This window comes from Salminus brasiliensis, chromosome 8 (genome assembly GCF_030463535.1).
Source record: "Salminus brasiliensis chromosome 8, fSalBra1.hap2, whole genome shotgun sequence".
NCBI lineage: Eukaryota > Metazoa > Chordata > Actinopteri > Characiformes > Bryconidae > Salminus > Salminus brasiliensis.
The window spans coordinates 6889579-6917373 of record NC_132885.1 but is presented as its reverse complement, the minus strand read 5'-3'; the positions used below and the strand labels follow the sequence as shown (position 1 = coordinate 6917373).

At 41.6% G+C, this 27795-nt stretch overlaps 1 protein-coding gene across 2 annotated transcripts in view; it reads left to right on the top strand.

Moving 5' to 3' along the window:
- Positions 1–24105, top strand: part of bard1 (BRCA1 associated RING domain 1) — a 45735-nt gene extending 21630 nt beyond the window's left edge. For both annotated transcript variants that reach the window (XM_072685456.1, XM_072685455.1), the window contains 5 exons: positions 1160–1286; positions 1415–1547; positions 4671–4763; positions 16820–16917; positions 21709–24105. In XM_072685456.1, coding sequence (XP_072541557.1) covers positions 1160–1286; positions 1415–1547; positions 4671–4763; positions 16820–16917; positions 21709–22044 — 787 coding nt within the window. In that variant the 3' untranslated portion in view covers positions 22045–24105. The remainder of the gene's footprint in view (positions 1–1159; positions 1287–1414; positions 1548–4670; positions 4764–16819; positions 16918–21708) is intronic.
- The last annotated feature ends 3690 nt before the right edge of the window (positions 24106–27795 follow it).

Sequence of the window (27795 nt, the reverse complement as noted above, 5' to 3'; positions counted from 1 at the left end):
TGTGGACACCCCTTCTAATGAATACATTCAGCTGCTTTAAGCTGCATGCATTGCTGACAAAGACGTGCAAATTCACAAACCCTGTCTAGTCCCTGTAGAGAAGTACTGCCGGTAGAATAGGAGACTCTGGAGCAGATAAATATGAGCCTATTGGCACCATGCTGCCTAATGCCAAGTGTGGGCTAGAGGGGTATAAAGCCCTCCAGCATTTTGCTGTGAAGCAGTGGAAGAACTGTGTTCTCTGGAAAGATGGATGGTGCTCCATTCAAAACTTTTGGGATGAGTTGGGGACGAGGTAGGGGGGTGGGGTGGGGATCATCTAACACTGTGACCTCATTAATGCTCTTGTTGCGGAGTGCAATCAAATCTTCACAGCAGTGCTCCTCCAAAATGTAGTAAAAGCCTTCTTCCTGGACAGCAGAGACAGTTACTCCAACAAAAGCAGAATGAACACTTTTGGAAAAAACAATGAATGAGCAGGTGTCCCAATACTTTTGTCCTTGTAGTGTACCGCCGCTTTATTTCTATTGAAGGCGTAATTTGTAGATGTAGCTTCTTGAGTTGCTTGCCTCTTGCCCCTGTATTTATTTAGGTGCTAAACTCTGATCTGGCATGAACCACAAATGTGTGTGTTGTGCATTTCTGCACATGTGCACTTAGGAAGGTGGGCCTGATGGCTCCTGAATTCAAATTAAATATTTTATGGGCCAATGGACCTATTAATTGTCCCCCAGGTGTTATCTCTGTGCTTACGCTCAATCTAATGAGTGGGGATGAGCCAACTGCTTGACTTAAAAGCCCACTGGGCACCTTTTGTGCTGGTCATGGACCTGTGCACTCGATATTCACACATTCGCACAAGTGAATTTGGTATTGCTTGAAAGTTATCTTCCAATACTTTTAATACTGCAGTGAGATTATGGGTATGCGGTAATTATGAGCTTATATGGAAATAAGGAGAGAGATCTATTAGCACTGAATGCTGAAGCCACTTTTAGCTAATGTATCTAAAGCATTGCTTTAGATTTTGTAGCTTTTTTATGGACAAATGTTAAACAGTTTATTTACCTGAACAACAAGCTCACTGTACATTGCTGTGAACTGAAGCCATTTGAAGAGAGTGCCAAAAATGCCAACAAACAAATTGTGTCTGTGGCAGGAATAAAGTTGGGCTTCGACCTGTTGATTATGCAGTGACTCAAGAAATGAAAGAGATCCTAAGAGTGGGCCCTGAGGCACCCCAACCTGTGACAACCCACCTAACTTCTCCAGCCAGCCTCTCGAAGGTAAGACCATCAGACTCTGTCGTAAATCTGTCATGCTGTTCTTCGGGGAAAATGATAGCTTGTTGTTTGAAAACATTTGAATCTTTTGCTTGATGTTTTTCTAATTATCATTAATGTATTCTTTTTAGTCTGCAAGCGTTATCAGAAGGGATGTGCCAGTCACTCTGATGGGTAGTAAACTGACCCAGGCCCAGCAGAACCAACTCATCAAAGCAGCTCGAGTCCTGGGTGGAAAACGAGTTGAGACATTTTCTAGTGCAGGTACCTCTCTTGTGTGATCTGTTACTGTCATAAAAAATAGATCAGGTAGAAATCATGCATTAGTCATCACTCTAAGAATAGGAGGCTCAGGCATGTATTCGAAGTGCTGTGACAGATGTGATGTGTATTAGATTGGCTTAAGCTTAATTTGATCTACCCGGTCCCATGTGGGTTAGATGTGCACTAGGCACTGTCCAGTATTAAACAAAGACTGTGTCCATAAAACTGTTTAGAAAGCATTTTTATCAATTTGGATCAGTTTTGACTTGCAAGTAGTCAACTGTCATTTTGCATTATTTTCCAGTTGGAGAATTCAAAATTGTAGCTTTGTAGCTCATTCTTGACTTTACTTGAGCAAAAAGACATCTGATACAGTCATACTTCACATGAACAATATTGAAAGATGGAGGAAAGATAATTGGTGCAAACTAAACACAGCATTTTAGCTCAAGGGCCTCATACCAACTGTGAAGCATGGAGGGTGTACATGTCTTGGTTTGGGGCTGCTCTGCTGCAGCAGGGCCTGGCAAGCTCTGGTATGCAAGATGCATTCTTTGTTGCATCAGAGAGAGCTTGAGGAAAATGTAAGATCATCTGTCCGAACGCTGAAGCGGAAGTGGACCATGCAACATGACGATGACCCACGAGTTCTGCATGGAGGAATGGGAAATGTTAGAGACTGATAGATGGTGGTAGACTTATTTTAGTCAATTGACATGCATTCACAAATTATGTTTTTTTTTATAAAAAAAATTTGATCTAAGATTGACCTGTTTATTGAATTTTTCAAAGTAGAACAAAGATAAGACGTATAAGACAGTAACAATAGTAGTAATGTACAATAATCTAAATCTGAATACAAATAAGTTAAAAATAAAAATAAAAAAACTGAATGTAATTGAACAAAATACATAAATCCACAATAAAACCACTGAAATAGACTGACTACTGACATATTATATATATATAATTTCAGGTTCTGATACATAAGTCAGTCAATTAAAAGATAAGAATCTATAAAAATATGAGAATATAGGTAACGTTATACTGCGTTAAGGGAGTTCAAGGGAGGATACATGTTCTACATATTCAAAAAAGGAGAGTCCCAGACCTCATGGGATTTGTGTATACAGCCAGCTCTAATACATCTCATCTTCTCCAATTTTGCCACATTACACAATTCTTGGATCCACATGGTATAGGAATGAGGGATTTCCGTTTCAGTAATATTAATCTTCTAGCAAGAAGAGTGGCAAAGGACACAAAGTCATCCTCCACTGTTGAAAGGAAAACCGATTAAGGGATCACACCAAACAAAACCAAAAAAAAGCAATAATAGCATTAGGTTTAACAAATTTGCCTATAATGCCAGTTAGAGTCTTGAATAATCTTCCTCTAACTGCAGCCAAGTTTTGATTAAAGTGTGCAAAACCCTCTACCTTGAGGATAAAAGGGTTATTGCGACATTGCTCCTCATACAGCAGGAGTGTACTCGCACCAGATACTTGCACTTGCTCCAGCAAAGAGACTCGGGACGGCTCTGAAAAACCGTAGTAATAAGGAAACGCACAGTGCAGTCTCGTCATCCGAGATGGAATAAGACAAAACAAAGGCGACTGAAGCAGTTGTCAGAAGTTGCACGTCAGTACCGTTAAACCTGGGACCGAGTTCTTCAGAATACTTGCCAGAACTAACAGTTGGTCACAAAGTCAGACTTTAGGCCTTTTGTAAACATTTTCCATTTGTTCTGCAAATTGCTTTCATTTAACGAGGTTTATAGAAAGGGCTCTCCGTCTCTGAACATACACGTACATTTGTGCTTTGAGAAATAATTAAGAGCTTTCTGTAATTACTGAGCAGAAAGCCTTTGTTTCTGAGGAAGCTGTGAGTAATCATTTGTGTTTTAATTAAGAGCTGTCACATCGGGTGGTACTCTTCACTCTCTCGCTCAGTTTGAAACAAAAAAATCAACAGGCAGTATTTGTTTACATTAACAGATTTGATTAAATTGATCCATTTGTGTGTGATATGTAAATTAGCTGTGTGTTTCCTGTGTAATGTTAAATAACATGGTGTTTTGCTTGCAGAACAACCCCAGTTCTTTTACGCTGAGATTCAGGAACCTGACTTTACAAACTTTTGAGATGATGTGATAAAGAACAAAGAAGTTGTGTGAAACCACATTCACACAGTTTTATCCTTATCCCAAAAATCAACCTGCCAGGCTGCGTTTAGTGTTTACAGCTCTTTGGTTTTGCACTGAAGCTACGATGTAAGTAATGCCTCACTAATTAGTATCAGCATGGCTCCCTTAACTCGTATTAGACTTGCTCTCCATTGTCTCTCTCTCCGTTTCACATCATTATAAACCCCAACTGTTAGAAATAATGGGGCAGTGGTGTCTTAGCACCGGGCTGTTGATGACAGGATTGTGGGTTCGATAACATAGCTCGGCAAGCTGCCACTGTTTGGGCCTTTAGCAAGGCTCTTCACCCTCTTTGCAATGGCTGCCCTCCGCTCCAGGCACATTTTCTCACGGTCACTGTGTGTGTGTGTGTGTGTTTTACTGGTGGGTGTGTGTGTGTGTTTTACTGGTGGGTGTGTGTGTGTTTTACTGGTGGGTGTGGGTGTGTGGGTGTGTGTGTTCACTGCATGGATGGGGTAAAGGCAGAAGCCAAAGTCCATCTGTGTCCAGTACTAATGGTGTTTATGGTTGTCCTGTCTTGATCAGGATGCGGAGAATACTGATCCAATCTTTGTGTTTATATAAATAATAGAGCCTCACAGTTTAGAGAAGATGAGCTGCTGATTAATCCGTTCAGTAAAATCTCTTTCTTTTTACTATAATGAGACATTCTGGACTGATTGCTTTAGTCTTATTTAGTGGTCAGTCCCTACTAAGAGTGGTCCATGAAAGGACAACCTGTGAACCGGCGACATGGTCATGGGCAGCTAAGGCTCATTTATGAGAGCCATGGAGGCTCCACCTCACAACTTCCTGGACTTAAAGGATCTGCTGCCAACAAGAGGGGACCTACTCAATATTAAGCAGGTAATGCTGATGTTATGGCTGATCTATGTATTCTAACTGAAGTATCTCTGTCCTTCTCTCTGTCCTTCTAGTCACCCATGTGGTTGTGCCGGATGGTCCTGTGCCCACTACTCTGACCGCACTGCAGGGCATCCTCAGCGGCTGCTGGATCGTCAGCTTCAGCTGTAAGATCACTTACTGACTTTCTTTACCCCAGGTCTGAACGTCTCAGAACATCTAGTTGAGAGCTGTAGCACTGTTCTACACTCTTGAAGATAAAGCTGCTTCAAATGGTTTGTTGAGTGATGCCATAGAAGAACCTATTTTATTGTATGTGTGAGTGTGAAGAACCTTACAACTAGTGAACAAACCATTACATCAAATATTAGGTTCTCTTTAGACCTTTAAAAGGTTCACACTCACTCATCTCGATTATGAACATGGTTCTTCATGAACACGAAAGTGATTCTTCTGTGGCATCACTTAAAGAACTACTTGAAGCACGATTATTCCATTATTTTTAATAGAACCACATTTGGTTCCATAGAGAACCACGTTTGTGATGGAGATGAGTGTAAAGCATATTTACATCAAGTGAAGGTTCTTTAGATCTTTAATATAAATGTGTTTGTCAAATTCTTCCTCCCAATTTGGCCATTAGAGTTTAGGTTCTGTGCCCGAGCCCGACCTGATGCCCATCCCGAACTCAGATCGGGTTGATTTCCTACCACTTCCCACCCTTGGGCCCTGTCGGGTCAGGCTCAATAAAATGGTCTGTGACGTAGGCCTACATTCTTTAATACTATTTCTTATGTCTTATTTTATTTTATATAAAGTTATGACGTGAGAATCACAATATAACACAGTAATAAATCACACTGTGATCCTAAAAAAGTAACACAAGTTAGAACGTTATAATCATGCAGTGTTGGCCTGCGCAGCGCTCACACGTCAGCTCCTCCACTGTCCGCATTACACTTGACCTGCAGCTCTGTGTATAGCCAGCGGGACGAGCCCGGCATCGGCATGTCCTGGAATCCTTCAGCCTGTTAAACGTTTCCTCGTTCCTTATATATTTATTATTTATTTGTTACCTAAATGCAAAATCAGTGTGTGTGCAATTGCGTTATTCGTTTGCAGCAACCTGAGCATTTGCACCAGCCTATAGCCCATTAATTTTTTTATTTTTTATGGTTTTGATTAGGCTGCAGTTTGTTTGATCGGCTGTTATAGGCCCTAATTATTTAAAGAATATTCGATGTTATCTTGGTTTACTTTGCATGTAAATTATGATATTGTTGTTGGCCTATTGCAGTTTAATGATTACACATTGCACAGTCTTATTGCTGTTTTTTGCATGTTTGCTCTAAGGCTATACGCTACATAAAAAGTAAAAGAGTTTGTTCAGAAAGTATTTTATATTTATAATCCTTATTAAGTTATCTTAGAGTAGAGGAACGTCATTCCGACATCGTTATTATAGCCTATTTTGCAGATGTTTAGGCCTGTGGACTATTATTAATAAATTCTTAAGAATTAATAAAGAATTAATTAATTTTTATTACTTCTTAAATAATAGGCCTATGCTTCTTCCGTGTTGCACTGTTCATTAACATCATTCTGAACAGATTTCAGTCATTTAAACAACTCAGAATTCTACTTAAATTGTCAGTTTTAATGGTGTACTTACAAAAAAAAAAAAAAAAAAGAAAAGTCCGGGCTTGGGCTCATAATATCGGTATGTGGTGCGAACGTGCACGTGTGGTTGGTGTGGTGCAACAGATAACACCACTACCTGCCAGTGAGCTACCACACCATGTGGGAGACTGGGATTCGATTCCTGGTCTGGGTGACTATGCTGTGCTACACCAATAAGAGTCCTTGGGCAAGACTCCTAACACTTCACTGACCCACCTCTGTAATACCAGTAACCTTGTAAGTCGCTCTGGATAAGAGCGTCAGCTAAATGCTATAAATGTAAATGTAAATGTAAATGCACAGCCTGGATTCTTTGGGCCCAATCTAAGCTCTGCTAGCAATACTCCCAACTTAACATAAAGACCACCGCTTCTTTTACAACTGCTGCCGATGCTGCATTGCTGGGCAGCCAACACTCTCGGAGGACAGTGGCAGGTCCCCAGCTACATCGCACCAGCTGGCCAACGTCACTTAGGAGTGATTAGGGGAGAGAGTGCCATCTACCCACCTGGATGGCAGAGTGGCATGGCTCAGGATTTTCATGACCCCTGGGTCATAGTTGTAGTGCGTTAGACCACTAAGCCACTCGGAGCCAGATCTTTAAAAGGTTCCTAATACTTCCATCTCTCTCTTACAAACACGCCTCTCTATGGACCCAAACGTGATTCTTCTGTTGCTGATCCTAGACCAGCTACCGTAGTGCAGCTTCGCATAGGTCCACCGCAGCAGTAATAGAGACTTTTCAGCGTGAAAGAGGCTTCACTACAAGAAGAGCGAGCTGTGCTTTCTCTCTCAGTTTAGGTTTCAGTCTGGCTCTCTGTGTTTTTTCTCATGTTGGCTCTCTGTGGCTGTTGGCTGTTGTTGGTGGTGAATATATACAGGAGCTGTGGGATGTGTTGCTCAAGGTCTGCTCGAAGACTCTGAAGGCGTCCAGCATGTTCAAGTGTTTGCCTCCCGGTCTTTCATCCCCCTTTTGATGTCCAGTTCAATGTGGACACACAACATTTATCAGACAGGCTGCAGAGAAAGCCCTGCTTCTCTCAGATCTGAAACGCTGGTTATTTTTTTTCCCCCCTGTTTTTCTGCACTTATATTTTTTGGAGCGTTTGTTAGCACATAATCAATCAGTTTATCTCTTTCTCTGGAGATCTACAGAAACACACTTCAGTTACAAACAGCTCTTATAGAACACCTTTCCCGCTGATTACGACGTGCCTTTCTTCCCAAATAACTATTGTCTTTTTAGAAATCCATTCCAAAGTAAAAACACAACAGCACCAAGCCAATTTATTCACTTTAAAGTCTCTTTTTTTTCCCCAAATGGAAAGTGTGTGTGTATGTATGTGTGTATGTATGTATGTGTGTGTGTGTGTGTGTGTATATATATATATATATATATATATATATATATATATATATATATATATATATATATATATATATATACACACACACACACAGTGGTGAGTCAGTATTTAGTATTAAAAAAAAAGTATTTAGTCAGTCACCAATTGTGCAAGTTCTCCCACTTAAAAAGATGAGAGAGGCCTGTAATTGACCTCATAGGTAGACTCAACTATGAGAGACAAAATGAGAAAAAGAAATCTGAAAATCACATTGTCTAGTTTTTAAAGAATTTATTTGCAAATAATGGTGGAAAATAAGTATTTGGTCAATAACAAAAGTTAATCTCAATACTTTGTTATATATCCTTTGTTTGCAATGACCGAGGTCATACGTTTTCTGTAAGTCTTCTCAAGGTTGGCACACACCGTTGCTGGTATGTTGGCCCATTCCTCCATGCAGATCTCCTCTAGAGCAGTGATGTTTAGGGGCTGTCGGCGGGCAACACAGACTTTCAACTCCCTCCAAAGGTTTTCTATTGGGTTGAGATCTGGAGACTGGCTAGGCCACTCCAGGACCTTGAAATGCTTCTTACGAAGCCACTCCTTTGTTGCCCTGGCAGTGTGCTTGGGATCATTGTCATGCTGAAAGACCCAGCCACGTTTCATCTTCAATGCCTTTGCTGATGGAAGGAGGTTTGCACTCAAAATCTCACAATACACGGCCCCATTCATTCTTTCATGTACACGGACCAGTCGTCCTAGTCCCTTTGCAGAGAAACAGCCCCAAAGCATGATGTTGCCACCCCCATGCTTTACAGTTGGTATGGTGTTCTTTGGATGCAACTCAGCATTCACTCTCCTCCAGACACAGCGAGTTGTGTTTGTACCAAACAGTTCTACTTTGGTTTCCTCTGACCATAAGACATTCTCCCAATACTCTTCCAGAACATCCAAATGCTCTCTAGCAAACTTCAGACGCGCCCGGATATGTACTGGCTTAAGCAGGGGAACACGTCTGGCACTGAATGATCTGAGTCCCTGGCGGTGTAGCGTGTTACTGACGGTAGCCTTTGTAACGTTGGTCCCAGCTTTCTGCAGGTCATTCACTAGGTCCCCCCGTGTGGTTCTGGGATTTTTACTCACCGTTCTTGTGATCATTTTGACCCCATGGGCTGAGATCTTGCGTGGAGCCCCTGATGGAGGGAGATTAGCAGTGGTCTTGTAGGTCTCCCATTTTCTGATTATTGCTCCCACAGTAGATTTCTTCACACCAAGCTGCTTGCCTAATGCAGATTCAGTCTTCCCAGCCTGGTGCAGGTCTACAATTTTGTTTCTGGTGTCCTTCAACAGCTCTTTGGTCTTCACCATAGTGGAGTTTGGAGTGTGAGGTTTGAGGTTGTGGGCAGGTGTCTTTTATACTGTTAACGAGTTCAAACAGGTGCCATTAATACAGGTAATGAGTGGAGGACAGAGAAGCCTCTTAAAGAAAAAGTTACAGGTCTGTGACAGCCAGCAATCTTGCTTGTTTGTAGGCGACCAAATACTTATTTTCCACCATTATTTGCAAATAAATTCTTTAAAAATCAGACAATGTGATTTTCAGAATTTTTTTCTCACTTTGTCTCTCATAGTTGAGATCTACCTATGATGTCAATTACAGGCCTCTCTCATTTTTTGAAGTCGGAGAACTTGCACAATTGGTGACTGACTAAATACTTTTTTTCCCCACTGTATATATGAAACGTGTGTGTATTTGGGTTGGGCAGTAGACTGTGCCTGAATAATGTAGTTAGCGAGATCTGAAAGTTGTCTTGTGGGGAATTTTTAAATATTGTAAAATCACAGTATGGGCTGAGTGTAGTATTTTCTTGGGCTTTGATGGTGGTTGCGTCATGTGCTCATATCCAGTAGCTAAGTTTTAGCCTTTCAAGCCCTCTGGGCATTTTCTAATAGTTAAGATGAAACGTCCGTCCCCGACTCCTGTCCTGATCTGGTGCTTTTAGATGTGCACAGTAGTTTTTCAGCAACAGTTTTGTCTCTCATATGTTTTCTGAAGCGTGAACCATTTCATTTCTCCACTGTATGTCAGAGGTGTGAGGAAATATGGATATATAGACGTTTCATAATGTTATGTGTTGCATTTCGAAACCTGAGTGTTGATTTTTTTAGAATAATAGTTTACATGTAAAGATTGCTGACAGACAGTGGTTCATTTACTATTGAGACTGCTTAATATCCCACTGTTCTGATTGGATAAATAGTATGCTTTTCCTTTACTCACATTTGATGCATATGATAGTGTGTTTTTATACTAGGACAGTTTTTGTAAAAAATTATTTTAAAAATTGCAGTATATCACCTTGCTTACAATATCACAATATATCACCTTGCTTACAATATCACAATATATCGACTTGCTTACAATATCACAGTATATCACCTTGCTTACAATATCACAATATATTGACTTGCGAATCGTATCGCCCAGATTCTTTCCAATACACACAATATATCACAATCAATTAGGGACAACAAGGGGTATTTCTAGAGGTTTAATGACATCAAAAAAGTATTAAAAAGGCTAAAAAGTCAAAAAAAATCTTTTACAAACTTTAAATATTTGTGTTTAATCAAAGAAGGGTCACATGGTCAGCCCTAAATATGCATCTTGATGTCAGAAATGTCAAGTGTATAGAACCTGACCGTGTAGACTATATGCTAGATTGTGGAGGAGCCTTGCTGTGAGGATTTGATTGTATTCAGCAACAAGAGAGTTAGTGAGGTCAGGATGTTGGATGATCACCACCCCTCCTCATCCTCCCCAACTCATCCCAAAAGTACTGGATGGTGCACCAACCATCATTCCAGAGAACACAGTTCCTCCACTGCTTAATGCTGGGGGGCTTTATACCCCTCTAGCCTTCCTGGTATTAGGCAGCATGGTGCTGATAGGTTTATGTGTCCACAAACATGTGGATACATAGTGCATGTGTGCTGATGCACCCTCATAGACATGCTTTTCAGCCATAACCTGCAGTATAGTCTTGTATTTGAGCTCGTATCGTTGCTTCTCACAGCTGGTCTGCTTTCAGTGTCTCGTCTCGCTGCTCTGTGTGCCTGAGCTGCTTTGTAAAACCACCGCTTTCGTGCATACACAGACGCAGACAGTCTCCTCATCGTTGTGAATCTAATTAGCTGATATGCTAATGGGTCCTCGCCGCTCGGCTAACGAGACGGCCCTATCGTCCGGAGAGGGAGCCGGATTAACCCCGGGTTCTGGCATTGGCACCACCATTGCGACAGGGCTTCTGCAAATGAAAGCTGTAATTAAAGAGGCAGAGGAAACGTAATTATGGCTGATGACCACTGTGGAGGAGAGTGGCGTACGATCATGGGATGCTGCACCCTTTCCACCATAGCTTTAACATGTAGATGATGTGCAGATGATAAAAAGATGTCCAGATGTTTGTGGACACCCCTTTAAATGAATGCATTCAGCTACTTTAAGTTGTATTTATTTATTTTTTTAATGCCATGTGTACGTGTTCTGTTACAGACTCTGCTATGGTCTGCTGTGCTGTGCTGGAGATAGAGATAGCAGTTGTGTGGCGTAGAGTCTAGGAGGATGCGAGGGACGCTATCTTGCTAATGGCTTTGTGTCACACGGCCACAATGGCATGCAAAATTCTAATCTGAAATGGGTTTTTCCATTAGGCTAAGAGATTGCGGAGGGCATGTGGGCAGAAATGCATGGTTACCTCTCCGATTTGATTTTCATTTGAAGCCCATTTGCACTCGTGGCTGTCCTCAGCCACAATTGAAAGGTGAAAAGAAAACACTTCTCTAGGAAGCGTAGTCCGGGCCCTACCTGTGGCTTACACCTACTTTTCAGAGGAGCACTTGGACAGGCCTGCTTGTTCTTCTTGTCCGTTGTCACCGCCCACAGTAGAACAATAGACAATAGTTTCCATTCCCAGTAGAGCACTTTTAAAAAGTGCCCTGCTTTTCAAACGCAAAAAAGACCTCCTTTCCACAGCAAAGTGAGCAGGAAAACGACCCAAAACGAGTGCAGCCGATGAAAAATGCAAGTAATGGGCGTCTTCTGAAGCTGGAACAGCAGCTGCTGCTTTTGTCGGGAACCCTTGTACACTGGAGCAGCGAAATCAGGAAATGAGAACGCGGCCCTTTTTTTCTCCCCTGTAAAGCATTATATCTCTGCCGCTGAAGGGGCTGAAAAAACCCTCCCTTTGTCCTTGTTTGAAAAGAACCTGGGTGTCCTCATTTTACTGCCGTCTGTCTCGGCGCTGAAAACCTTGTCTTGCCGCTCAGACATAAATACAGCGAGATCTCGCAGCTCTTAAAGTGTTGTATCACTGCTGGGATTGGCTTTTGAACACGGAGCCCTGAGAAATGCAAAGCGTTTAGATTTACCATCCTGATCCATGGCATCGTGTGTGGCTTTCTCTCTCTCTCTCTCTCTCTCTCTCTCTCTTGCCCACTCTCCCTCACTTTCTTTTTGGCTCTGTTATTCTCTCTCTATCTCTCTCACTCTTTCTCTTTTACTTCTCTTTTGCTCTCTCGTTTTTTCTCTCACTTTCTTTATTGCTCTCTCACTCTCTTTCTCACTCTTTCTCTTCAGCTTCACTTTTGCGCTCACTTTCTCTTTCACTTCTCTTTTGCTCTTACTCTCACTCTTTCTCTTTCACTTCTCTTTTGCTCTTACTCTCACTCTTTCTCTTTCACTTCTCTTTTGCTCTTACTCTCACTCTTTCTCTTTCACTTCTCTTTTGCTCTTACTCTCACTCTTTCACTTCTCTTTTGCTCTTACTCTCACTCTTTCTCTTTCGCTTCTCTTTTGCTCTTACTCTCACTCTTTCTCTTTCACTTCTCTTTTGCTCTTACTCTCACTCTCACTTCTCTTTTGCTCTTACACTCACTCTTTCACTTCTCTTTTGCTCTTACACTCACTCTCACTTCTCTTTTGCTCTTACTCTCACTTTTTCTCTTTCACTTCTCTTTTGCTCTTACTCTCACTTTTTCTCTTTCACTTCTCTTTTGCTCTTACTCTCACTTTTTCTCTTTCACTTCTCTTTTGCTCTTACTCTCACTCTTTCTCTTTCACTTCTCTTTTGCTCTTACTCTCACTCTCACTTCTCTTTTGTTCTTACTCTCACTCTCACTTCTCTTTTGCTCTTACACTCACTCTTTCACTTCTCTTTTGCTCTTACACTCACTCTTTCACTTCTCTTTTGCTCTTACTCTCACTCTTTCACTTCTCTTTTGCTCTTACTCTCACTCACTTCTCTTTTGCTCTTACTCTCACTCACTTCTCTTTTGCTCTTACTCTCACTCTTTCTCTTTCACTTCTCTTTTGCTCTTACTCTCACTCTTTCTCTTTCACTTCTCTTTTGCTCTTACTCTCACTCTTTCACTTCTCTTTTGCTCTTACTCTCACTCTTTCTCTTTCGCTTCTCTTTTGCTCTTACTCTCACTCTTTCTCTTTCACTTCTCTTTTGCTCTTACTCTCACTCTTTCGCTTCTCTTTTGCTCTTACTCTCACTCTCACTTCTCTTTTGCTCTTACACTCACTCTTTCACTTCTCTTTTGCTCTTACACTCACTCTCACTTCTCTTTTGCTCTTACTCTCACTTTTTCTCTTTCACTTCTCTTTTGCTCTTACTCTCACTTTTTCTCTTTCACTTCTCTTTTGCTCTTACTCTCACTTTTTCTCTTTCACTTCTCTTTTGCTCTTACTCTCACTCTTTCTCTTTCACTTCTCTTTTGCTCTTACTCTCACTCACTTCTCTTTTGCTCTTACTCTCACTCTCACTTCTCTTTTGTTCTTACTCTCACTCTCACTTCTCTTTTGCTCTTACACTCACTCTTTCACTTCTCTTTTGCTCTTACTCTCACTCTTTCACTTCTCTTTTGCTCTTACTCTCACTCTTTCACTTCTCTTTTGCTCTTACTCTCACTCTTTCACTTCTCTTTTGCTCTTACTCTCACTCTTTCACTTCTCTTTTGCTCTTACTCTCACTCACTTCTCTTTTGCTCTTACTCTCACTCTTTCTCTTCTCTTTTGCTCTTACACTTTTGCTCTCACTTTCTCTTGCTTTCTCTTTTGCTCTCGCTTTCTTTTTTGCTCTCTCCCTCCTTGTCTTTCACTTCTCTTTTGCTCTCTCTCTCTTTGCTCTTTTTTGCTTTCTTTCTCTTGCTCTCTCGGTCTCTTTCTCTTTTGCGTTCTCTCGTGCTCTCACACTCTTGAGTACATCTTGCATGCTCTCTTTTGTCCTGTAAGATACAGCTGCTGGATTGCAAGTTCGTATTCAGTGCTGATATCCTTGATATGCAGAATTAACTATAATAGTAATAATAAAATAATTTAATTAGTTAAATAGTTTCAAACCCAAGGAAAACATTCAACTAATGCAAAAAATGACCAAACACTTCCCTCCCCAGCATGGAAGAGGGAAATCCCCAAGCCATGGCACAAAGTCCTCATGAGTGGGGTAACCCTGAAAAGCCTGGAAGCCGCAATGCAGAGTCACTCAGCGGCCGGCCCAGTGAGCCTCCAAATGGTCATGTACAGTTGCCCCAGTGGCCGGCCCACCAAGCCTCCAAATGGTCATGTACAGTTGCCATGTATTTGATTTGAACATTGACTGTGCGGTTTTATCTGATCATTTGGCCATTTTGACTTTATTAAAAATGACTATTGTAAAATGTTTTCCTTTACCATAAATCTGGTAGCTGATGAGGTTTTCCATTTAAACTGTGCTGCTTCAGTTTGAAACTAGCCCCCAGAGTGTCCAAGGTTGGAGTAATGTCTGATCTAGGACCCTGTCCACATCTATCTGGCTATATTTCATTGCATTTGGCCTCCTGTCCTCACCAACAAGGCATTCTCAAACATCTCCACCCTGCTGTGTGTTTTCTAAAACCACAGGGTACGTCCCAAGTGCCGATCAGAAAGTAGTTCTTGAATAGGAAGTATGTAGAAGTATCAGAGTATACTCAAATATCCAAGATACATGCTCAGAACCAGTGTGACTATGATGGACACTAATCTTACCATTTTTATGGGACAGATATTAAAAAAGGAGGATAATGATGAAAGTGTAGAGGCAATGGTAGCAGGAGAATGAGCAGTGCCGTGTGTTGGCATGGCAACACCTCATCATTTCCGGTTATGAGAAAACGGGGTAGTAGGGTAATATTTTGAGTACTAACCTGCCAAACGCACACTAATAAAATTAGTATACTGTGTATACTTTATAGTTTTAGTGCGTAGTACGCAAATGTGGCGCAGCCCCACTTTCTCGCGCTGTATTTAGGCCTATTTTGGGTTTTGTTTTTGTTCCTTAAAGAATTTAATGTCCACAATTGTGAGGTGTTCTCGCTCCCTGCTGGGCTGGCGTTCACGTTTGGAAGACTGAGGAAAAAGCCTAGGTTTCTTACAGGGCCGAAGTCAAGCACAACATATTTAACTCATATTATCAGATTAAGTAGTCGTGTTGGAGCAGAGCAATCCCCAAACTGTGCCGCCCTCCTCCAGCCTAAATTTCTCCACCCTGCTCCAACGCATCTCAGACTGTGAAGAAAGAGGGTTTTAGATGGAAAGACATGTGTGGTGCTCCCAGTCAACACCGGTGAATAACTACTGACAGCCGAAGGACTAGGAAGGACAAACCATGAGCCAGCGACAGGGTGTTGGGCGCTCAAGGCTTATCGATGAGCGAGAGCAGTGAAGGCCGTCCCCTCTGGGCTGAACCGACATAAGGGCTGCTCGGGTTCAAGTAAGAAGCATTTGATGATATCTTGAGAATCAGCTGATATTCATTAAAACTAGTAACTGGTTTTAAACTGAGCTGTTTTTCTTCAAGTTTGAGATAAACATCTAAACGTAAGCATTCAAGCTCGACCTACTCAGCACTCAAATACCCCACCGGATGAGCGACTCCGCTGTCACAGCTGTCACATCACACAGTGCGAGTGTCTGCTGTTCCAGGCTAGATTGTAGCAGAGATGGGCACTCGAGTGAGAGACCCAAGTTCAAGTCGCACTTCAGTCGCATACAGATATGACTCTCCCCTCGACTCTGACTCGTCAAAAAGAACAACATAAACAACGTAAACATAGGAAACATTAAGTTAGACACACACCCTTTAGCCTTGAAATACAATGTATGTCCAAATGTTTGTGGACACTCCTTCTAACACATGCATTGTTATTTGAAATAGGACCCATTGCTGAAACAGCGCACATGTGCAAAAGTGCAACTAGCTTGTCTAGTCCCCGAAGAGAAGTACTGCCAATAGAATAGGACACTCTGGAGCAGATAATCATCATGAACCTATTGACATTAGTGCTCCATCCGATACTTTCATGGTGAGCTGGGGTGATCTTCCAACATCCTGACCTCACTAATGCTCTTCTTACAGCAATGCTCCAAAAACTAGTAAAAACAGTTCCAACAAAACCAAGAGTTTATATATATATATATATATATATATATATATATGTGTGTGTGTGTGTGTGTGTGTTTGTTTATTTATTTATTTATTTATTTATTTGTGTCCAAGTACTTTTGACAAAAACCTGGTGATACGAAAAGTATTATTTATTTGTTTGTTTGTTTGTTTGGTTGTTTGTTTGGTTGTTTGTTTGTTTGTTTAAAAATTCACCGTCATATTAATCTTAGTAAAATACATTGCCATCTAGTGGTTGGAATTTAAACACAACACAAAATGAACCATTGTGATCAATCTTTATTTAAAATTAAAAATCAGCATCGATACAGAACTACAGAACATATCAGGGTACTTTGATATATAGCAATACTTTCGAACACCTATACTAGATAGTTTACTCTGATATCCAATCCAGTGTTTGAGTTTGTGTGTATTATGTATATAAATGTGTTTGTGTGTGTGTGTATATGTGTGTGTATATATGTATATGTGTGTATATGTATATATACATATATGTGTATGTATATGTATGTATGTATATATATATATATTATACACACAACTGGATTGAATATCAGAGTAAACAGTATTCTAGTGTGTGTGTGTGTGTGTGTGTGTGTGTGTATACTTTTTTTCTTTATAAATTATTATATATAAAAAATGTATACACACAAACTCACACACACACAAAAGTACATCGTTCACATCTCCTTCTCTATATTTTAGGGCTGGCTGATTCCCTGCAGCAGCGCAGGTGGCTGGAAGAGGGTGAGTTCGAGAAGGGCGAGGGGCCGCAGCAGGCTCGTGTGAACAGGGACAATCTGGTGAGTGAAGCCGGCACAGGTGTGAGCTCTAACGGCTATCGACAGCTAGCTCCCTCTCCGGAGAGAAGCGGCAAGGGCGGACTAATGCCACTCCGCACCCATTCCTTTTTAATGGTCACTCGTGTGGACCCAGCTGGTCCTCCTGCCGTCCTCAGGGTGCCTTGGCTTTTATTACCGTCCGTTGTATGGATTGTGGCTCATTTAGAAAGCCCCACTCTTCCCTGGGGGCAGATGACTCTAGTGAAGGCAATGGACCTGAAACAGCACAGCTCTCAAAAGGACCACTTTTACACTGCAGAACCATTTAGGTCGTCGATATGGTCTCCCTAAACTCCTGCGTTTAGCACAAATTTAGTGCCTATGGAGAAACAGCACTGTTTAAGATAATAACGTATCTTCTACTGCTAGGGAGGGGAGCATTGAGCATAGAAAATGTAAGCCACACTGTGTGCTACTTAATGCTCTGGTCCTGGTCTTGCTATAGCTCTGCATATTTTGATGTGTTCTCTGCTTTTACTCACGTGTTTGAGTTAATCAAGGCATTAACAAGCCCTTCTGGAGTTCATGCGAGTGTGCTAGGGCAAGGAAAACACCCAGTTTGGCGCCTATGTGCTGCATTCTTATATACACTATATGTGCTTCACTGTCTGGAGGCACAGTGGTATTCACAGTGGAAATTCAAATGGAAATAACGTATTACTGGCTAGTACCTCACAGCAATGACAGCAATACCTTGCAGCAATGTCAGTTTTTTTTTTCCAAGCAGAGCCTGGAGTTTCTGTTCTTGCTTTCTGGCCCCACAAACATACCTCAAACAATTAGAGCTAATTTATTAGTACAAGTATTAGTAAAATAAGCTACACCCAGTAGTTGTGTTGGCAAGAATAAGCACATGTTTGCATTATGGGTATTTCAGTACAGTACCCAAACAGCAACACAAATGTGTATCAGAATTAAAAATCCTGGCTGTCTAAAGTTAAAAGGTCAGATGCAGGCATCTGTTTTTGTTTTTGTGAATCAATAAGGTGCTCTAAACTTCATCCATCAGATAGCCTGTAATTATCGACAGACGGACTTATATATTGATAGTCTAATGAGTTCAGTGCAGTGCTATCATAAAAATAAAAGCCATCAGATAGCCCATAATTATGGACGAACAAACCGACTGATGGACATATTGATTGTCTGATGAGTGAAGTGCTGTGCTGCTATAATAATAAAATAGTAATAATAACTGACATTAACCGGCTTTATCTGTCTCAGGTGTACTTTTATTTCCTTGATTTTTGCATATCTTCTTAAATTCGCTAAAGGCACTTAAAGGCACTTATATGTTAGATAAAACCTACTTGTTTTATATCAAACGGTTCAGATCAGATTAATCTCAGCTCTACAGACCTAAAGCCACCCCCATGTTACCCAGAGCACTGTGTGAAGAGACACTCTGAGCTTAGATCTGAACAACTAAAGTCAGATTGTAGAAATTCTTCATATTTCCTATTAAAACATCCTTTTACTCATGTGGACGAATTGTTGTGGTGCTTGAAACAAGTTTATCAGAGTCTAAGAGATAGAAAAGCAGTGGAAAGTCTGAATAACATGCTATATAAACGGTGAGTCAGTTGGTCAGTTTTGCACGAACCCATAGACGGTAGCAAAAATCTAGCATTTCCAGATGAGCGGCAATTGACAAACAAGAAGCCGCCGGTTAGGCACAGCGAGAGGCAGAGACTGAGATCTTGACTCCTCTACACGGCCTCGTAACTCCAAATGTGAGTCATGATTGCATTGTATGATTGCAGTGATCTGCATTGGAAAGGAGGAGTTATAGCCTATAGATTTAGGAAATGTGTGAACCGTAGTTTTGTGCTGTACTATCACAAAGATCTTAATAGAAACATCAGATCATCATCAGATTATATCAGATTTGATGCACCGGCACGTTCGTAGACTCCAGATGGTTAACGTAATGAGGTTTGTGTGGAGAAAACCTGTATGTACTAAGCTGGGCTTACCTTGGCCCTATCACGAATTATTTAGTTCTAAAGATTCACTGAGTGACAAATTATGCATTGAATGAAAGTAATATAGTGTAGGTTTTCATAGTTTCTGCACAGTTCAGCTGTTCAGATGTACACTAATCCATTTTGAGTGGTTTGATGCAACTTGGCTCTAGAGAAATGGCACAGAACTGAAATCCGGTAGCGGTATTAGGATGATATCACAGAGTAAATTACAGCCACCATATTCAGATTATTAGAAAATGACAAATATGGAGATGAAAGGTTTTTGTGTGACTGACTGATTATTACTATGTCTGTCATTATTACCTATAATATATAGATATATAAAGGTAAAGGTGCAGGTATTTGTCACTGTACAGTGTGCACTGCACAGCAAAATGGGTCCTCCGCATTTAACCCATCTGTGGTAGTGAACACACACTCACACACACACTAGTGAGCTAGGGGCAGTGAGTATACACACACACACACACACACACACACACACACACACACACACACACACACACACACCCAGAGCGGTGGGCAGCCAACTCCAGCGCCCGGGGAGCAGAGAGGGTAAAGGGCCTTGCTCAAGGGCCCAACAGTGGCAGCTTGCCGAGCCCGGGAATCGAACCCACAACCCTGTTTTCGATAACCCGGCGCTCTAACCGCTGAGCCACCACTGCCCCACATAATGATAAATGTATTAAAAGTTTTGTTTGGGGACTATTATTACTATTATGCCTGTCATTTACCTTCACTTTTTTGTTTTTATTTTTGCTGAAATTGCTTCTCAAAACTACTGCAAAACAGTGTCTCAGCTGTCAAGCTGTCAAAAGATTCATATTTCATGTAATAGTTTTCTGCCTCAGACCGTTTCACACTAAACCTCTCTGGATGACTCTGTTTATATCTAGCAATTTACTAAGGCTGAATTGCACTGATCCTACTTGATGCTAAACATCTACATATTAGGCTGGATTATGTCTTCGATAGCTAAATTACAGTATATGAATTTTTGTAGTTGGTTTAGCTTGGTAACTCCAATAACCCAAATGATAACTCAAATATGAGATAACTCAAACTGTCTGCTATTGCATTATTGTAATTTTCCTTCACCTGAGTGAATCAGACAGATTAGACTGACATGCAGACAACAGGAGTGGTATAAAAGCTAGGTATGCTAGCTAGCTAGCAACCTGACTCACGAAAAAGCGGCACAGTGATTCGCACCACGTGACCAGGGTGAGTTGTTTGTCTGCAGTCTGTTGCACTTTTGATGGCTGAGGTTCAAAACTGAGCTGTTCTGCTCCATCTGTATGCCTGTGGGACACACACACACACACACACACACACACACACACACTCAAATATACATACACACACTGTCCACAGTCCTGGCCTGTGGCTGTGTGGCAATCCCTGAGCTAATTCTGACCCAGTGAGCAGTCACCTTTAAACACCTCCCAACCCATCATCCTCTCCCCTGCTTGACTGACAGCACCCTGCAGCTCAGGCTCAAAACACCTCTCAGCCTGTTTATTCTGGTTGCTGTCTGATCTGCTTCTCTCTTTCTGACAATTTTGTAAACACACGCACCCTGTTTGTTTATTTATTTATTTATTTATTTATTTATGGATTAGCATTTTGGAAATTCGCCTTATTGAATGGCAAAGATTTGCTCGTGTTGTTCGTATGGTAGCCCTTATAGAAGTGTGAGGAGATGGATAGGTTTTCTTGATCACTCATGAGTACACGAGCAGAGCGGATGCGTCTTCTGTGGAGCAGCCTGGGGGACAAGCCGTTCTGTCCCTCTCAACGCCATATCAGTAGCTCCTCTGCGTCCATGGCTCCTGTCGGCTGTGACGACATCCCATCAGGTCACTGGAAATGCGCCTTCATGGTCAGTTTTCCAGTGCTAGACTAAGCCTAAGATTGAGTACTGAAACACCACTGACAGATAATGAGTGGTACTTAATAATATATATTGAATACCTTATATGGACAAAAGTATTGGGACACCTGCTTTTTTGTGTTTCTTCCTAAATCGAGGGTGTTAAAAAAGAAAAGCTTATCCTGCTTTTCTTGGAGTAACTGTCTCTGCTGTCCAGGAAAGACTTTCTGCTAGATTTTGGAGGAGCATTTCTGTTATTTCAGTTCTGAGCAGTTCTGTTGCATTCAGCAATAAGAGTGTTAGTGAGGCCGAGATGTCTGATGGTGCTCCACCTCATCCCAAAAGTATTGCATGGAACACCAACCATCATTCCAGGGAACACAGTTCTTCCACTGCTCCACAGCTCAGTGCTGGGGGCCCAATACCCCTCCAGCACACACTTGGTATTAGGCATGGTGCCAATAGGGTCTTGTTTATCTTCTCCACAGAGTCCTATTGTATTGGCAGTACTTCTCTACAGTGACTAGACAAGCTGTGTGTGTGTACGCATTTGCAGAACTCTGTCAGCAATTGGTGCAACATCAAGTAGCTGAATACTTTCATTAGAAGGGGTGTCCACAAACATTTCTCCGAATAATTTGTGCACAGGAGATCTGTTGCATGTCTACATTTCATATTGCTGTGGACGTCCAAACACTCTAGACTGGCACTCTAGTCTAGACTGGGCTGGCAGAGAAGAGTGAAGTATCTAGAGATTTCTCCCTAAATCATTTATACCCACGTAGAACCAGAGCACAGAGTGTTTTGGGGTGATGTTTCCGTGATGTCGCCTCATTTATTTATTTATTTGCTCGCTTATTTATTCCCTCATCTATCTTCTTGCCTCCCCAGCTGCCACGGCTGTTTGATGGCTGCTTTTTCTACCTGCTGGGATCATTCCAGAAGCCTCCTAAAAATGAGCTCCTGCAGCTGGTAAAGGCAGGAGGAGGCCAGCTCCTCAGCCGGCAGCCCAAACCGGACAGCGACGTCACCCAGACCCTGAGCTCGGCGGCCTACCACGCTCAGCCCGGCTCGGACCAGGCCTTCTGCACGCAGTACATCCTCTACGGCCCCGAGGGCTCCTACAGACCCGATCGGATCCGCCTGGGCAAAGTGTGGTCTGCGCCCTCCTCGTGGCTTCTGGACTGCATCAAAGCCTTCAGCCTGCTGCCTGTACCAGAGCTGTAACAGGGCTGCATTTTACAGCAACATCAAACTAAGACAAAATACATATATATACGTGTGGTAGAGCAGATGTATATTAAAATATATATACGTGGGGCCCTGTCAGCCTACATTCGTAGCTTCATAGTGTCGCTGGGGGGAAATTCTGGCACCAAGAACAACTGTCAGATTCACATTATGTCAAAAATGAAAAAGAGCAAAAATGGACATACAAGGTTTGGATAACAGGAAGCAGGCCTGATTCCAGGAGGCTAGTGTTCACCTCTGTGCAGTAAAGACCATTAAGCAGCTACGCTAGTGGTTTCTTAATGGACTTGCCAATTATCTGATAAGAAGGAGACACTGAAACGTGCAATTGGACGGAAGAACCACTGCTGTGTCTAAGAATATAATGGTGATTGCACTGTGAGGCTTATAAAACTCACCGTTATAAAGCTGAGGTATGTGCAGGCAGTCCTGACAGGCAGTTCTTTTTTCTTCAGGTAGTTAAGGAGGTGCCAGCTTTGGCCAGTGCTGTTCCTACAGTGCTAAAGTGTGACAGTGCTCTTTAGCTGTCTCTTCATATACTTCTCCTTAATCCTGCTAATGGAGGGCTCACTGATAGTATACCAGTGTAAAAGAGGGGTACCAAAAATAAGTCATTAGTGAAATCGTGGTCTGTTTTGTCTGTGATGAGTGATTTTTTTTATGTCATGTTTGATTCATACTTGGAAAGATAATGAATAAGTCGTTATAATTACTATATCTGTGTTAAGAGGGAAAAAAAATCCCTGCTATCCTGCTGAGCTTCGTTTCGCTCTGCAAATTACTGTGTTGAACATTGTTGAATGGCTTTGCAGGGCTATTGTGCCTGTTCCTTTTATGGGTTGAATTATACCATCTGAAAGAAAGGAAAATTAGGATAGAGCTACTTTTTCTTTTTTTTCCTTCTTCTTCTCTTTTTTCTTTTTTTTTTTCTCTTCTCCTTTTTGGAAACGCTGTGACCCACTTTTGAGCACTGCATTTATTGTGCAACTTGTATGAAAACCATGAAAAGACCTTGGCAGTGTTTCACCCCAAAATACACAACGTAATTGCTAAACCTTTTAAGACCTCAACTGTTTGTTTGATGTTTTTGCTATGACTAATTTTCTCTGTCTATCTAAAGCAAGTTCGTTTCTTTGCTCTTCTGAATGCCAGAAGGCTTCCTCCCAAAGATCCGTGATGTGCAGATTGATTTTAGGGAAGAGAAGGTGGAAGACACGAGCAATTAATCCTCCCCTCGGCAAGACACGAATAAGTTTTCTTCGCCGTTCGCTTCGGCGCAGGTTTAAGGCGAAGGGAATAAAGGTAAGATTCCTGGCCCTCGATCTCGGAGGTCCTCTTTGGCCTTCTCCCAAAACACAGCTTTCAGTGGGATTACTCAGGGATGCTCCTAATTGCTATTGATTGCTGTGAGCCGCATTAAATTGCTTGGCCCTCGTCTTGCAGGGAGGTGGAGGAAGCAATTAGTGGCGTGGACAGGGTTTCAAAGGCCTGATTAATAGGAGGGTACAGACAAACCCGTGGGCTGATGGAGAAAAAGAGAAAGAGTGAGCGAGCGAGCGAGAGAGTGAGTGAGTACAGATCAGCTGCACGCTGAACTCCCAACACCTCACTCAACAAACTTTACCCACCTTGCAGACTAAGAGCCAAAGCCCGTAGTCTGCTCAGCCAGCACAGCTCCAGGAGCAAGACTGAAAACCCACTTCCAGTCTCCTGTCTCGGGGGGATAATGCTATTCAGCTCAATAGCACATTTGTTTTGCTTAGTTGCATCAAATACGTTTGTGGTAGCGTGTGTGAGGAATTTGATTTATTTGCCAATTTGCCCAAATTTGCTGTAAATGCAAAAGTTTTGTGATCCAGGTCCAGGTTTTGATCCTGCATCACAAACTCCACACAAATTTCAACCTTCTGGGTTCCACATTATGTTTGTCTGGATGCTTAAAATGCCCATATTGTGGAACAAACTCATTTTCTTCAATTTGTTTTGTATAAAAGAGTGTGATGTAGCTGATGTTACTCTGTTCCTGTTCCCCTTGTTCATACAGTCCATAAATAAAAAAAAACTGAGCTGCAAAAAACTACTTTTTTAACGTTTACCCAATTTTCCTCACCTATACTCTTTTCCTAGCATGTGTAATTCTCCTGACACTGAGAGGGTAAGGCCTCACACATGCCTCCTCCTATGACTCATACACTGGCCTCTGTTGGAACTGCTATCACAGATGCACCCGGGCAACTAATGTGCTCTGAGGAAAGGGCTGGGTGCTCAGCTCTGATCTTCAGCTTGCAGACGCTGGTGCCGGCCAGCATCACACTGCAGAGTGATCTACCATCTACCCATCTAGAAAGACCAAGGCCAGTTGTGCACTCTCAGGCTCCGGCTGCTGATGCATGCAGCATGACCTGGGTTGTGGGGCCGTGCCTTAGTCTGCTCGCACTTCATTGTTTTGATGATGTTATGAAAACCAATAACATTTACATATTGTTGCTGGCATGCAAAAAAAAAAAGCATCCAGATCTCTGAAACAGCAACTTTACCGGAGAAGTGAAGAACCTTGTATGGTGATTTTATTCCAAATCATTTTGGAGCCTTTCTACTGGTTCTACAATGTAAAGAACAACCAAATGCAGATTTTGTCCAAGTGAAACAATAATGGCGATTCAAGGCTTTTGTGTGATTTCGATGATGTCCTGTATTACATTCAGCCATAAACAGTTTCACTCCATCCATTGTTGCTGAAGGTATAAGGAGTGTTTCAGCCTGGCCTGCTTTTTTTGAATGAGGGTTATCTCAAAGCACAAGGCAGCCAGAGGTCATTTACATATATCAGCCTTAAAACAGCATTATGCATCAAATTTATTTTAACATAACTGCTTCAAAATCATGGTGATGCTCCACTGACCTGTAATGGACAGTATATCCTTAATATCACGGCTACTCCGGGCTCGGCATGCTGCTAATTGCACTATGTAACTATGCGTAACCTGAGTACAAATAATAATACTAATAATACACTACAAATACTGTAATATTACTAATATTCTCTCACTTTTAGTGACGGCTCTGTATCTCTCGGCTTGTCCAGAAAAGCATGTTTGTAAAGAGTCCTAAGGAATGGCTCAAATAGCAAATTCCACGTCCCTGGCTGCAGGGGGAGCGCAGGAGCAAGACATACCAGTTCTCTCAAATCCTGCTTAAAAAGCTTAATAACAAAAATGGACAGTTCGGTTGTGAAGCATAGTTTGGAAAATGGTCACGCAACAAGGTCATTAACTTGTAGCTGTATGCAAATATTTGGGCACTAAGTGTAAATAATTCACATCCTCTACAGACACTCATATTTTAATGAGCAATTACTGTTTATTTGCCGAAAGGATGTGAATTGTTTACAGTCTGTGCTTAAATTGCGGGGACAAATAAAACAATGTGTAATGTACAGACTTTATGCTAATCTTTGTTAATATTGTTTTCTGTTTATTAATTTTTTCTATATATTCTATTGTTTTTGTGCTTACCCCTTAAATTATGGTATTATTACTGTTATCAGTCCAAAATATTATTATCCAGTAACTGTTGTAAATGATTGCTGAAACTAATAGAGGGAGGTCCTTAGTTTAAATTCACTAGGAGAATGCAATGAAGTTCTACTTCGCCATCGTTGTCTTCTGCTGTGTCTAAGGTAGTGCCCTATTCTCTATATAGTGCACTATTTGGGGGTTCCGCCATTGAGCAGTGGCGTCCGAAAACATGGTGCTGGATGCCCTGTAAAAAAAAAAAAAAAAAAAAAAAAAAAAAAAAAATATATATATATATATATATATATATATATATATATATATATATATATATATATATATATATATATATATATATATATACTGCTCAAAAACATAAAGGGAACACTCAAATAACATCCTAGATCTGAATGAATGAAATTTTCTCATTGCTGACAACAAAATCACACAAAAATCATCAATGGAAATCAAATTTATTAACCAATGGAGGCCTGAATTTAGAATCACACAAAATTAAAGTGGAAAAACACAACAGGCTGATCCAACTTTGATGTAATGTCCTTAAAACAAGTCAAAATGAGGCTCAATGTTGTGTGTTGCCTCCACGTGCCTGTATGACCTCCCTACAACGCCTGGGCCTGCTCCTGATGAGGATCTCCTCCCAGACCTGGACTAAAGCATCCGCCAACTCCTGGACAGTCTGTAGTGCAACGTGACGTTGGTGGATGGAGCGAGACATGATGTCCCAGATGTATTCAATCGGATTCAGGTCTGGGGAACGGGCGGGCCAGTCCATAGCTTCAATGCCTTCATCTTGCAGGAACTGCTGACACACTCCAGCCACATGAGTCTTGCACGGTGTTGGGCTGTGTTGGGCTGTGAGCACAACCTCCATCTGTGGACGTCGCGCCCTTATACCATCCTCATGGAGTCGGTTTCTAACCGTTTGTGCAGACACATGCACATTTGTGGCCAGCTGGAGGTCATTTTGCAGGGCTATGGCAGTACTCCTTCTGTTCCTCCTTGCACAAAGGTGGAGGTAGCTGTTCTGCTGCTGGGTTGTTGCCCTCCTACGGCCTCCTCCACGTCTCCTGGTGTACTGGTCTCCTGGTAGCGCCTCCAGCCTCTGGACACTACACTGACAGACACAGCAAACCTTCTTGCCACAGCTCGCATTGATGTGCCATCCTGGATGAGCTGCGCTACCTGAGTGTGGGTTGTAGAGTCCGTCTCATGCTACCACGAGTGTGAAAGCACCACCAACATTCAAAAGTGATCAAAACATCAGGCAGAAAGCATAGGTACTGAGAAGTGGTCTGTGGTCCCCACCTGCAGAACCACTCCTTTATTGAGTGTGTCTTGCTAATTGCCAATAATTTCCACCTGAAGTTTGATTTACTTGGAGTTATTCTGTGTTGTTTAGGTGTTCCCTTTATTTTTTGAGCAGTGTGTGTATATATATTTAATGTATACTAAACCGACCTGGAATAGCCATAATCCATCACACAGCGTGGATGTGTTCAGTTCCATCAGCAGCAGCAGCAAATAATACTAGACTTCATGAGGAGAACTTTGGAGATGTTCTAATGATGAACACAGTCATGGAGAACCACCACCACTTTCTGTAGGAGTGTTATTATCAGTGATTATTCTAATATCAGTGATTTACTGTGGAAATGAACTCTTACTGCCCAGATAAGCAGCTTTTTAGTTACAGTTCTCACAGATGCCTAAAACATTTTGCACAGGGCTGTATGCCATCCCTCTCTTTTCAGAACCCTTTTTATACCATTTAAATTAACTAGGCACCCTTTACAGTGTGTCGATCATTTATAATCAGTAGATCAACAGATATGTCATCAAATGACTTCTCATTATACTAGCGTACTTTAGTTATTATGTCCATATGAGACGGCATATGACATTACATGTAGCAGCTGTGCTCTGAAAGTAGCAGAGAATGCCTTGGGTGATATGATCACATGCTTTCACTTAGAAAACCAATAGAAGCTGTGATTTAATCAGCCTTTATAATCCTAAGGGACAAAGACAGGTCAAAGTGATGTAAAAACACATTTCTGACTCTTTGGTATAGACTATAAACTAAAATCATTAAAAACGTAAGATATGCACATTAGATTACAGCACTAACAGCACAACACTAAGAGTTTATATGGAGGTGATCACTTTCACATTTAGATACTTTCATTTA